Raw genomic sequence first — 13,547 nt, forward strand, 5'->3', positions numbered from 1 at the left:
GAAAGGGTGTTGAGCTTTGTTAATTCTATTGAGATAATCATATATAAATCACCTTTTCTAAGGGCTGATTCCTAGATAGTCCAGGTAGTCTTTTTAATATACCGATGGATGCTATTTGCTAAGATTATCACCTTTTCCTCTAATCTCACAAGTGATTTTGGTCTATAAAATCTGTTCTTGTTGAGTTCTTAGTCATTTTTGTATCATCCTGGCATCATATACTGAGTTTGATATCTGGTCTGTTTTCCTTATTTTCTGTAACAGTTTGCAGAAAACATCAATTAGCTTCTACTCAAAGACTTAGTTTAAAACAATTACAAGGGCCTCCCCAGTGGCGCACGGGTTGAGCGTAGGGTTGCGAAGCTGCCTGCAGCCTATGCAGCACCGATACAATCCCTGGCCACAGGCAAGGGTCCCATATGGCATGCAGACTTCTCCTGCTGCGCCCGCTGCTCCCCTCAGCAGTGTATTTCATCAGTCTGCCTGTTCTGCTCTCCACTCTAGCTCTTGTGAGTTCTCTCAACCTCCCGCACTTCTGACTATACCCAGTGCTTATATAAATAAATAAATCTTAAAAAAAAAAATTACAAAAACTTCACTGGTATAACTGTCTGGTCCTGGACCTTTTTGGAGTAGGGGATTTGCACAATGGAAGGAAGAAGAGAGAGAGTGAGCAGGTTGCAATTTTATTTATTTATTTTTTTTCATGGTAGCTTTTGTTTTTTTAAAGATTTATTTATACAAGCACTGGGTACAGTCAGAAGCGTGGGAGGGTGAGAGAATTCACCAGAGCAGGGAGCAGAACAGGCAGACTGACAAAATACACTGCTGAGGGTGTTATAAGGCAGCCCCGATATTGAACGGGTTGCCTGGCTGTGGGTCCTCACCCGCGCGCTTAAAAGGGACTTATTAATACTCCACTACAGGCACACACAAAAGGTTAATAAAAGGTTTATTTACAAGGGAAAAGGAAATAAGGAAAATGTACAACTCAGGGAGAAAATAGGGAAATAAAGTCTTTATTTTTTTTTTTTTTTTTTTTTTTTTTTTTTAAGAGGCATGTTTTTATTTATTTATTTGTTTGTTTGTTTGTTCGTTTACACATGCACTGGGTATAGTCAGAAGCGTGGGAGGTGAGAGAATTCACCAGAGTCAGAGCGGGGAGCAGAGCAGGCAGAAGGACCGAAGTACACTGCTGAGGGGAGCAGCGGGCGGCAGGAGAGGTCTGCGCGCCATGTGGGACCCTCCTCCTGTGGCCGGGGAGCAGCCAGGGATCGAACCGGCGTCGCAGAGGCTGCGGGCAGCTTCGCAACCCAGCGCTCAACCGCTGCGCCACCAGGGAGGCCCTGGAAATAAAGTCTTTAATGCGTCCTACCCGATCTGGCGACCTGGAAACCCAAGGTCACTCTCAGCGCTGGTCTGACGCTGCGAGCTGGCGGAGAGCCAAAATGGGGGGACCCCTCCAAAGCCCACATGTCTGGCTTTATACCAACCTGGCTGCTTAACCCCACCCTCAGGTCCCAGCCACCTTCCCTTTGGTGGTGATGGGATTTGGGGTTCCCAGTGTCTTTGGCTTTGGCCTGGGGTGGGGGTGGAGTCCACAAAGCCTGTATGGAATTAACTTTAGGACAGCCTTTCCCCTAACAAGGGGAGCAGCGGGCACGGCAGGAGAGGTCTGCACGCCATGTGGGACACTTGCCGGTGGCCCGGGATAGAACCGGCGCTGCAGAGGCTGTGGGCAGCTTCGCAACCCAGCGCTCAACCGCTGCGCCACCAGGGAGGCCCAGGTTGCAATTTTAAAGGAGCATGACTGAGTTATCCATGGAGTCGATGGGTAAAGTAGGCAGAGGAAACAGCCAGTTCAGGGCCTGCCGGGTAGGTGCACATGTGTTTATGTTTTATTTTAAAGTACTACGGAGTGTGATTTTTTTTAGAAGTTGGTACTTTTATGTACATTTTTCTGTTAATTATTATGAAAGTGTTCATTTCTTCCTACTTCAAAGGATAGCCTGTCCATGAGGACTGATGACTATCAGCCATCCAAATACTCCAGACTTTTTGAAAAATATCATTTTGGATTTTTATAGCACCAGACTCTTGATGCAAATTTTTTGTACTACAGAATAGTATTCTTTTTTTTTTTTTTTTAAGATTTATTTATTTATTTATGCTAGCACTGGGTACAGTCAGAAGCGCGGGAGGGTGAGAGAATTCACCAGAGCCAGAGCAGGGAGCAGAGCAGGCAGAAGGACCGACGTACACTGCTGAGGGGAGCAGCGGGCGGCAGGAGAGGTCTGCGCGCCATGTGGGACCCTCGCCCGGTGGATCAAACCAGCACTGCAGAGGCTGCGGGCAGCTTTGCAGCCCAGCGCTCAACCACTGCGCCACCAGGGGAGGCCCTTCTTTTTTTTTTTTTTAACAGTTTATTTTATTTATACAAGAGCTGGAGTACAGTCCAGATGCTCAGGAGGGTGAGAGGATTCACCAGAGACAATGCTGGGAACAGACAGACTGATGAAATACACTGCTGAGGGGAGCAGCGGGCGAGACAGGAAACGTCTGCTCACCATGTGGGTTGCTCTGAGGCTGGCGGGGATCAAGTCGGCACTGCAGAGGCTGCAGACAGCTTCACGGTGTTGCAGTCAACCGCCTGCACCACCAGGGAGGCCCCAGAATAGTATTATTCTTTATTGGAGAAGAATATTAACTTTTTAACCCATCCCTAGTGGCAGGCTATATAAAAACACAAAAACTGTATCATAATGTATTATACTGTACTTCCTAGATAGTTGAAAATCATACTGATTATAGCTCGCTTGTGTGTGTATAGTACATTTCCAAAGATCAAATGTGAAGTTAGTAACAAGGAATAATTTGCAATTAACTCAATTCTTCAATGTACATTTATTCAACACCTACTAGGTCCTGGCATATGGCTCTTTCTGGTCTTCTCATAACATGCTCCTTTCTTGAAACTTACAGAATTTCATCTCTGGTGTGCTAAACAGCGTCTCCCACGTTCTTGGGGGTGACATTCCACAATGTGGCCATTTTCCATTGGTTAGAAGTGAATCTAGGGTCCTGTCTATGCTCAAGGGGAAGAAGATATACAAGGGCTGACTCAGGGTGGGGTCACCTTTAGGTGTGGACAGAAGGGAACTCTCAGAAATGTAGTCCCACATTAACTAATCTGACATAATACAAACTGCACAGAAGGGAAATCAGTGATCATATTGAGACTTCTCAAGTCTGAGCTGTGTAAGACATACAGATGTAGGGGCTGAGAGGACAGTTGGATGTGAGACTGGGGTTTGGGAAGCAATGTTCAATGACTCCCAAATGTGTATATTTAGTCCAGTCTATCCGTAACTAGAGATTTATAAATTTGATGCCACATGGCATCTTGTCACAATATGGCCCAAATCAGCTCCTCCTTCCCCAAATCTGTTGCTTTCTCAGGCATCTCTATCTCATTAAGTGGCACCACCATCCAGCCTCTCTTAAAGCAACAACACCATTCTTCCTTGACTCTTGTTTCTTTTTGTTTCTACATTCAATCCATCATAATCCTGATGCCTCTACTTCCAAAACACAAACCCCGCCACTTAGTTCTAACTCCACCATTTCCAACCCAGTCCAAGCCACTCTTCCTTCCTGGGGCTTTTGCGCAAGTCTACCAATGACTCCTCTCCCTCTCTTGTCCCCTGCTATGGACTAAATTGTTTCCTCCACAAAAATTCATGTTTTTGCCCTAACCAGAGAAGAGTCTGCTCCAGGACATAGCAGCAAGGCAGCTGTCTTCAGTCAGAGAGACCCCACTAGAAACCAGTCCTGACAGCACCTTCATCCGGGACTTCTAGCCTTCAGCCATGAGATAAATGTCTGTTTTGTAAGCCAGAGTGTGGTATTTTGTAAGGCAGCCTGAGTAAGTGAATACACCCCTGCCTTATTCTTCCTAGAGCAGCCACAATATGATCCACCAAACCTAAATTAAATCATGTCTCTCGTCTCTCCCTTGCTGAAAGGCCTTCAATAAGTTTCCATTGAAATTAGATCAGACTCCAACTCTCATCTTGGTGCATAAGATTTACAGCATCTGACTCCTCCCATTGTTTAACCTTATCATTGTCATTCTCCCCCCACCACCACCCCCACCCCTGGCTCATGGGCTCAGACACACTAACTTCTTTCTGGCAGCCAAATACCAAGCTCTTTCTTTTGGCTCAAAGTTTCTTTACGTGACCGCTTTCTTCTCCTATCTTATCTAAATGGAAGTTGCCTTGGCTTCTTTACTCATCTTCTCAAGCCTAGGATCTCACTCTTGCCCTCCACTGAAGCTCCAACCTTAGTCAGTGACTTGCTCTGCTTGTCCCCGACATCAGTTGCCACAATCTAATGTGAAATACAAAAGGGTCATGCCCATCTCTTCCCTTTCTGCTCTATCCTCAGAGCTCAGGAGGGTGCTTTGTACACAGGAACCCCTCCATCGATGCATTTTTAATCCAAGGTGGAGTAAATATAAGACTATGACTGGAAAGAATTCTATGTAAATGTATTTTAGTGCAGTTTTACTAGGATTGCCATAAAATAGATTGCCAGGGTGGAAATGCAGGGTCACAGAGCATGCACATTTTTAATTTTGATAGATCAGAAGTACTGCCTTTTAATATTTAGTGTGACTGATTTGCCACTTTAAAATTTAATTATCACAAATTTAATTTTTTTCTTCTTCTCCTTTGAAAAATGAGCCATTTCAAAGCCATTCTTCCCCCCTCCATGTTTTTATGGGAACTGAGGTACCATCACTCATTTAACAAGATCTCCAGCTTCAGCTGTAACTGATAGAGCCCATTGTCCATAAAGAAAATGTCTGCATTGAATCTTCTTTTTGTTCTGACACCCCCTGTTATGAAATGAATGATGGACTCTAATGAGAGAAGGAAAAAAAAGAACCCCACTTTTTCACATATCATTTCTGTCTTCAGAATGTAGATATTTGTGGGAGTAAAGACACAAAAGGAATATCCCAAACTGAACATTTTAAGTTTGAAATTTACAATCATGACAACAAATGACCCTGGTTAAACAATTAAAATGATGTCTATCACAGCTGTTGGAAGAGAGCATATGCTTTTATTCTTTCTTGAACTCTTTTAAATGAAAGGTTCATTTTGAATAAAAAGTTTCATTCAAACATGTAACATTAATTAGAATCCAGAGCTAAGAATGCTTTGGCACCTGTGTCCAACTTTGAATGATCCTCAGTCTATTTTCCAGCCATGAGTACTGTCCCTCACATTTTCCATCTGACCTCTGGTTGTTTGTTATAGACAAGGGACTTGGTCAGGGGTAGATGGTGCAAACATGTCCCCACTCAGGAAAAAACACAGCCCAAGTACAAATGATTTTATTCTGATTGTGGGTCAGAGAACAGAGCAGTTGACTTCAGTTCAGCTCAGTTATTGTCGCCTCCACCTTCATGATGGCCCAAGACAAACATGGTGGCCAAAGGGTAATTTTAAATCTTGAAATTGAATGACTATTCAATAAATAAACTTCAGGAAAGATTTTGAAATTTTTATCCCTAAGAAAATACTCCTTTTACCTTCTACGTATGACAATTTATACATATTGGCTAAGTAATAATTCAATGAATGAACTAATTAATTCTTGGTAGATTTTTTATTTCATCAGTCACTGACCATGGCTTACACAACAGGGCAAAATTTAAAAATCCTCCCATTACTCCATCAAATTATATCATAGAGCTCTTTAACATAATCAATTCTTAAAATTTCTTGCCTAACATTAGTCATTGTTTCCTAACAAACGTAGTTCAAAAATTTTAGGGTGACATTAACAGCCCTCTCCAATGTTCCCCACACATCTCCAGCTCCTTTTAATAACTACCATTCCTCTAGGGTCCTAACAGTCAAGCTAGAATCACCTCCTATCTCTTTCCCAAATATATCCTATGCCTTCTTCCTCCTGTTCTCTCTTCTAGTGTCTTCATATTTTGTCTACTCAAATTGTACACTTTTCCTGACCTATACCAGACACCACCTCCCAATTAAGACTTGACCATCTCCTCTCCCCATGAGAAGTATTTTCCCAGCATTCAGCTGTAGCACTTCCACACTTGGAATTCAGCACTGACCTGCTCTACGAGGTTCTAAGTCCCTAAGAATCGGCAGCCTGTATTATGTGTCCTGTACCCACCTCCTGCCATGGCAGTATTACAGAATCTTACATGTACAAAGTGAGTGAAAGTGTATGAAGAATGGAATGGAACTGCTAACCAGCAATATTGAAAGTCACCACTGACCATTGTGGCAGCTCTGGCATGCCACTGAGCACTGCCACCTGGCACTGACACACACTTCATGCTCTTAGAGCAACAATGAACCTAGGGGATAGTTTCTTCTGCCTCTCTTGTTTTGTGAAAATCTTTTATTCTGGAGCAAACCTGTATTTTGTGTATGCCATCAGAAAATATCTTCTCTGTCCCACCAGCTGGGAGCTATGTAGGCAGAGACACCACCAATAAAATATGTATTTGTGTGAAATCAGTGAAAGTTTTCTGACAGTGTTAACATTCTTCATGCTTATTTGTCAGCATTAAATTGTATGAAAGTCATCCAATGGACTGGCTGGATGGACTCTATCCAAAGCCATAACTTTCAGGTAATGGATAATGAGAAATTTTTGTGCTTCTCATGTTTTACTTTTAACTAAACCAAAAATTTGAGCCCTTGTCGATAATCATTTTATTTTATCCTCATGATAAGGCAAAATTAAACTTAAGATAAAACCAAGATATAGCATCCAAATGCCCCAATTAAGTAAGACAGAGGTAGATATACAAGTCCCGATTACAAACATTCTTTTCTGATAAATGATTCCTTTTCTGTGGAAACAGGGCAAACATGGACAAGATTAATAATGCAAAAAAGAAAAAATCTAGACCCCTCTGAAGCACTCTCCATGCAAAAAATCAAACTTTGGAGGTGACATAATGTCTGGGCATATTCATACTAAGGAGGTTAAGGAATCCTATTAGTATCTATAAGCCAAGTCACCTATTTTAAAGTGAGGAGCCCAGGATAAGGAGCAAAGACAGAAGAAATCCCATTAGCTGGGAATGAAGTTGATGGTCACTGAAAAGATTAACTCTTTGCAAAAGGTAGTAAGCACCCCTAATACCCTGCTGATGAGCACAGAAGCATCTCCACCTCTCAGTTTTCATTATTACCAGGAGCAGGGCGAAAGGAATCCTGAGGGCCAAGGCAAGTGGGTGTAGTGAACATGCACCACGAAGACCAGCGGGAAAGCTCTGGAAACTGCTGGATCATCAGATCAATAGTCTCAAAGATGACTAAGTTCGGTTGCTTTATGCAGTTTAAACATTTGTGCAGGGAGTCTTCCCCACACAGTCTTTTATTGACAGCTACAGATCAATGGTAATTTTTGATCATTTTCAACCTACATAAACCTATTGACCCCACGGCCACCTTTGGGGCACTTCAAGTCGTCAAAAATAATCAGAGGAGATGGTGTAAAGTTGTCAGACTGCTGAAGACTCCAAGTAGTTTCGTGTGCCCCCAGGAGCAGAATTGAGGGGTTAGAATGTAGTTCAAATTGCCAGCAGAACATCTACTGGCTGAGTGTTGCAGGGGGTCTTGTCTTTATGTCTCATAAAAGGACGTGCTGTTATGTATCTCAAATCTGACCCACATGCATGTGAGTTTTTTTTTTTAAGCATCAATCTCATTAGAAATATTAGATTGCTGAGAATGAATCATTCCTGCGTTCCTTTATTTAGTCATTCTTTTCATAAACTGCCTAAGAAAAATAGTTGGTACTTCTAGAATAAAAGAAAGTATGAATATTATGTGAGTGTGAACATAAAAAAGGACACAAGTATAAGTTGGCAATCCAGAGATCAGGCACAACAAAAAATACATATCTCCAAAGAATTAGTAGGATGGATGAGTTTAAGGGAAGATGTGAGTAAAAGAATGACTGAGAAGAGTAAGAATATCGAGTTAGCACTGTCTCTCAAGGGGAAGGAGTGTTTAGTTGTCAATAAAGATCTTTTCTAGCCGGTGGGACAGAATGCTACTGCCTCAAAGAAGGATTTGAATCCAGAACAGTTAAGCTCATGAGTGCTCAAGCAAGTATTCCACATTTAAGGAAAATAACAAGTAACTGAATCAGTGTATAGGCACAACTAATCCACAGAGTGAACCGTGCCCAAATTTTACACCAGGTTCTAAACAAGATAACTCATGTTGGAGACAAAATCAGGAGAGAATAATTATCTCCTAAAATGATGAAGAATAAAATGGTAAAGATTGTTTTACCATGTAAAATTTTTCTTCTTTTTTTTTTTTTAAATTAGTGTGGCTTTACTAAATTTTGAGGAAAAGCATGGCTATTCATGAAGTTTATTTAAGGGTGTGTGTGTGTGTGTGTGTGTGTGTGTGTGTGCACGCACGCACGCGCACACGTGTGCATGCACGCTTTATAACTCTTCAAAAGAATGTAATAAGGGAACTTGTCCTTAATATAAAGTTATAATACAAAAATTCTCCTTTATATCCCAATACAGGATCACTGCTTCATTTAAAAAACAAAAGATAGATAGATATAAGCCAAATCTAGCAAAACAACTGTTGTCATTACCTTGTGGAGAGGCATGACTCTAAATATCCCTGTGCCCACCAGGCACACACTTCAACCTCAGACCAGCAGGTCATATTTCTACACTGGATGGTGGAGGTTTGAGACTAGGGCATTTTGAATACTTCTGCTTTCAAGGATCGGAGCCATAAATGTTTATTAAAAGAATCTATAATGAAATCAGTTTTATTTTTTTAATGGTTGCCTGGAGTGTGTTGGATGGCTGAATGCCGGTTGTTAATCATTAAGTACTCGTGTTACCAAAAGTGTTTGATAGCATTGCCATCTAGGGGCTGAATGGAATTCTCAGCTCTGAAATAAACTGTAATTGAGCAGGTGCTGCTATTGACAATATACATATGTTTTTGCTTTATAGCCCACATGCTTTTCATGTTTCTTATGACAAAAGCTATCTCTAAATGTCCCCCACAGCCTAACTTTTTTATATGTAATCTGTTAGAGGTGATTACTATTTGCTTTGGAGCATATGCCTTTTTGGCATCTATTACCGGATATTCTGAACAAAGAATTTTTCTTTTTTGCATTATTAATCTTGTCCATGTTTGCCCTGTTTCCACAGAAAAGGAATCATTTATCAGAAAAGAATGTTTGTAATCGGGACTTGTAGCATCTTCAAATTTAATATTCATTATGGTCATCCTAGTTCAGTGCTATATTTATCTAAAAGACCAATCCAATGTTGTGGAGAAATAAGTTTTAAATATTTATGATCTAACTTTTAATATTTTAAAAAAGAGAAATTAGTATTTCTGTAAAATTTGTTTCAGAGTCTGGCCGCTTAGCAAATGTTTAAATATTAAAAGATTTCAGGAGGTTAGCATGTAATATCATAATGGACTTATTGAAACAGGAAAATTGACTTTACAACTTTTCAATAAGTAAAGAAAATTGTATTTTCTCTGCCTGTGTTTAATACATAAGAAACATTAAAACAGTTGAAACTTATAACCAAGAATAGAAGAAAACCATGTCAAAACTATTTCTAAAATGTATTTTGCCTTTGTCTAGCCAGGTTTAGTTTGGTTTTGTAAAATGGTCTAGTTTAATTTTGCCACCTTGCTTTAGAATTTATTCAAAATGGTACTTGGGTCCCCTTGCCATACACACACTTAAACAGAATTTCCTTACACATATCATTGTCCTATGCGCTGAGGTACCTACTTCTTCATCTCTCATTCCTCCTCCAGTACCAACAAGAAAATAGGACAATAGAAAACTGTCATTCCAAACATCTGATAAACTAAAGCTGATCTCACACATATGAAGCATAAATACCCTGTTAAGCTAGTCAAAATTTCCTCGTGATCACTCACATCCAATGGCTATGGTACACAACTGAAAATTTGTGTGTGTGTGTGTGTGTGTGTGTTTACCTGTATGCACATTACTGGTCCACTTGCAGACATAGCTCCTATCTGTAAAAAGTCACATCCATCCAGCCCAGATGTGGAAAGCACCCCTCAGGGTCTTTCAAAACATTAGGATTCTTAGGTCTAGTTTATTTATGCAAAATATGTTCAATGTTGCTGTCTAAGCAGAAAAAGCTAATGCTGCTATCCTTATTTTTTTTATACCCACAATAACCCAAATTCTCAAAAGCTAGCTAATAATTACTTTAGGTAAATGTCATGGTTTTAGTTATGGCGTTTTACACAAATGAGAACATTTTCACTTTTCCATTGATAATAGGCCTTGCTAGGGGTGTTTAGTTTTCTGGTGTTTGTTTTACTGCATTTGTAAGATATAAATACACACCAAGAGATTGAGAAAGGGAGATTAAAGAGATGGAGAGATCCATATGTATAAAGAAATGTATTTGGAGACAAATGAAAGAGAATCCCGAATCTTCAGGTTAAACCTCCAAAACCTTAGCTTGTCCCCTTTGCTGCCACGCAGCTTGGTTCGCCTCCCCGCAGCTCTGGTCTACACCCCAGTTCTTGTATGAATAAATAAATAAAAATCTTTAAAAAAAAAAAAAGCACAAGGTGATGCAGGCTTCCTTCCCATCCAAATGTAGAAATCTTACCCTAATTAAATGGTATAAAGCAAAGGAGTGATTATCATTCATTTATATGAAAAAAAAAATGTTTGAGCATTCCCAAACCCAAAAATTGCCTGCTAAATTTTACCAAGTAACACACTAACGTCTGATAAAAGCAAGAATGCCATGGTACAGACACAGCCAGTATAAAACAGTTCCAGGAGTAGCCTAGACAAGCCAGTCTTGCTGCTCAGGGCTCCACTGCCCTAGAATGGCTGCTGCAAAACCAACAATGATGCTCTTTTCCCATTTGTCCTAAAAGCAAACTCCTTTTTGGATTTTTTTTTCAGTTAGAGAAAACAAGTATTAATATCGTCTTCCATAAAAGTAAAGTGGCATAATGCCCACTCTGAAAAAACAGGAGATGCCTGTATACGTAGGATGTCGAGAACAAGGGAAGAAGCCACGTTATTTCCTAACCAATTCAAAACTTGCTGTAGTATTTGTACTGCATTGCTGATGTGCCTTGATCAGAGAATGACCTTCTAGTAACTATTAGAAGTTTCTAAAAGAAAACTAACCTGTTAATTTTCTTACAGGGAACAAGTCATCAAGCCCACCTATTTGGGTTAGAACCATTTACAACATATCATATTGGGGTTGTGGCTGCAAACCAGGCAGGAGAAGTTTCAAGCCCCTGGACTCTGGTTCAAACCCAGGAATCTTCCTCAAGTGGACTGAGAAACTTCACAGTTGAACAGGAGGACAACGGCCGGGCATTGTTCCTGCAGTGGTCAGAGCCGGTGAGAACCAATGGTGTGATTAAGGTAATGTCTACCCTGAATATGAAATCGTGTGTGGTATTCTCCAGATAAATAGATGAGCCCTGACATGCCATCAGGTCACTGTGGGAAGCTCCTTCACAGTCTGTTTAATTCTTCTTGATGGCTCCTCCAGGCATTTCATCAGAGATCACAGAAAAACTAGCTCATGTGCATTGTGATTGCTCTGAACCCAGCACTGGGCTAAGTGCTCTCTGTGGACCATCTCATTTAATCCTCTCGTCAACCCCACTAAGTAGGCACTGCGAAACCCCAGGAGCACATAAAGGCTAAAGGGCTGCCCAGGCCCACATTGCAATGGATCAATAGTTGGGATTGGAAGCTAGGACGTCACACAAGCTGATCTCTGGCTGTGTTCCTCCCGCCTCCAGGCTCTTCCTGCTGGTCATGTGCTGAGTCTGGCTGGATATGTGCTGTGAGCAGAACTTGCTAAAGCACAAGACAGGAAGCCCCCCATCCTGTTAACTCTACAACTTCCTTTTGTAGCCATGAAAAAGTCTTTTTTTCATTGACTCTTCACGATTCACCATTCATTCATTTTGGAGTCAGTTCCACGGCTTGACCTGTGCATGTGTTTCACTTACCCACCACCAAAGTGCAGTGGCACCCCAGTATGGAACTGACCCTCTGCTCACTGAACAGCCCCCCTCCTCTTCCCATCTGGTCATCATAGGTTTCACTAGATCAAAGAGTTATTTTGATTGTGTTTTGCTAGTTCATTTGCTTTGTTTGTAGTCCACAAATTGTTTATTTACATAAATGATCAGGTAATTGTCTTTCATTTTCTGACTTTTTTCACTTAACACAGTCACCTCAGGGCCCACTCATGTTGTCACAAATGGCAAGATTTTCTTTTTTAACAGCTGAGTAATATTCCATTGAGCATATATTCCACAATGTTTTTCATCCAGTCATCCATCAAAGGGCTTTGAGGTTTATTCCATGTCTTAGCTATTATGGCTAATGCTGTTATGAGCAAAGGGACACAGATATCTTTTTTTTAAATCTTTTTTTAAGATTTATTTATTTATGCATACAAGAGCTGGAGTACAGGCCAGAGTGTGGGGGTGAGACGATTCATCAGAGTCAGAGTGGAATACAGAACAGGCAGACTGACTGAAATATACTGCTGAGGGGAGCAGCGGGTGAGTCAGGAGAGGTCTGCGCAACATGTGGGACCCTCTCGGCAGCCGGGGATCGAACCTGTGCTGCAGAGGCTGCGGGCAGCTTTGCAGCCCAGCGCTCAACCGCTGCACCACCAGGGGAGGCCCTAAGCTGTAATTTTGGATAAAGCTTCCTTGAAATCCCTATGAGAGGGATAACCATAGGAAATTATCTACAATACTAACTTAGAAATGCAACTGAGGCTAATAGCCCGAGGATCATCCTGAGGGGCTCCCCATGACCATGGCTGCCCAGCTCCAGGCCTCTGGAATAGGAGGCTTGAGCCTATGAGCCCACAGTCTTACAATCCAACCTATAGTCCTAAAATCCCTGTCAGAGGACCAGTCTCTCCGCTCACTTCCATAAAATCCGCCCCAACAACCTTTGACAGTGTTTGCTTTGATCCCAGCACCTGTCTCTTTCCCCACTGCTGCCAACAGAAGTAGCTTGCATTTCACCACATATTTATCAAGCTTCTACTAAACATCAGGGATTTATTCAGGAATGAACAAGACAGGCAAGGTCCCAGTCATCATAGATCATGTGTGTATGTATGTGTGTGAGTGTGAGTGACTGTGTATGTATGTGAGTGTGTGTGGTGGGAGGTGACAGTGTATGTGAATATGGATGAGAGTGTGTGTGTGAGTATATGTGAGAGTTTGTGTGTGAGTGTGTGTGTGTGTACACATGGTGAGGGTATATAGATGCAATCAAAAAGCTAGGACACAAACAAACAGGAGAATTTCAGAGAATGACGAATGCCATAAAGAAAGTTAGACACAATAATGTAATTGTGTCTGCTCAGGCTATTTTGGAATGAATTTGAATTGACATTTGAGTTGAGCCCTGAATGACAA

General features: G+C 41.3%; 1 protein-coding gene across 1 annotated transcript in view; it reads left to right on the forward strand.

The window, feature by feature from the left end:
- Positions 1 to 13,547, forward strand: part of USH2A (usherin) — a 635,462-nt gene that overhangs the window by 578,095 nt on the left and 43,820 nt on the right. Inside the window, 1 exon segment of the mRNA XM_037497740.2 lies at positions 11,284 to 11,511. Coding sequence (XP_037353637.1) covers positions 11,284 to 11,511 — 228 coding nt within the window.

This window comes from Talpa occidentalis, unplaced genomic scaffold (genome assembly GCF_014898055.3).
Source record: "Talpa occidentalis isolate TD23 unplaced genomic scaffold, MPIMG_talOcc4v2.1 talOcc4.8, whole genome shotgun sequence".
Classification (NCBI taxonomy): Eukaryota; Metazoa; Chordata; class Mammalia; order Eulipotyphla; family Talpidae; genus Talpa; species Talpa occidentalis.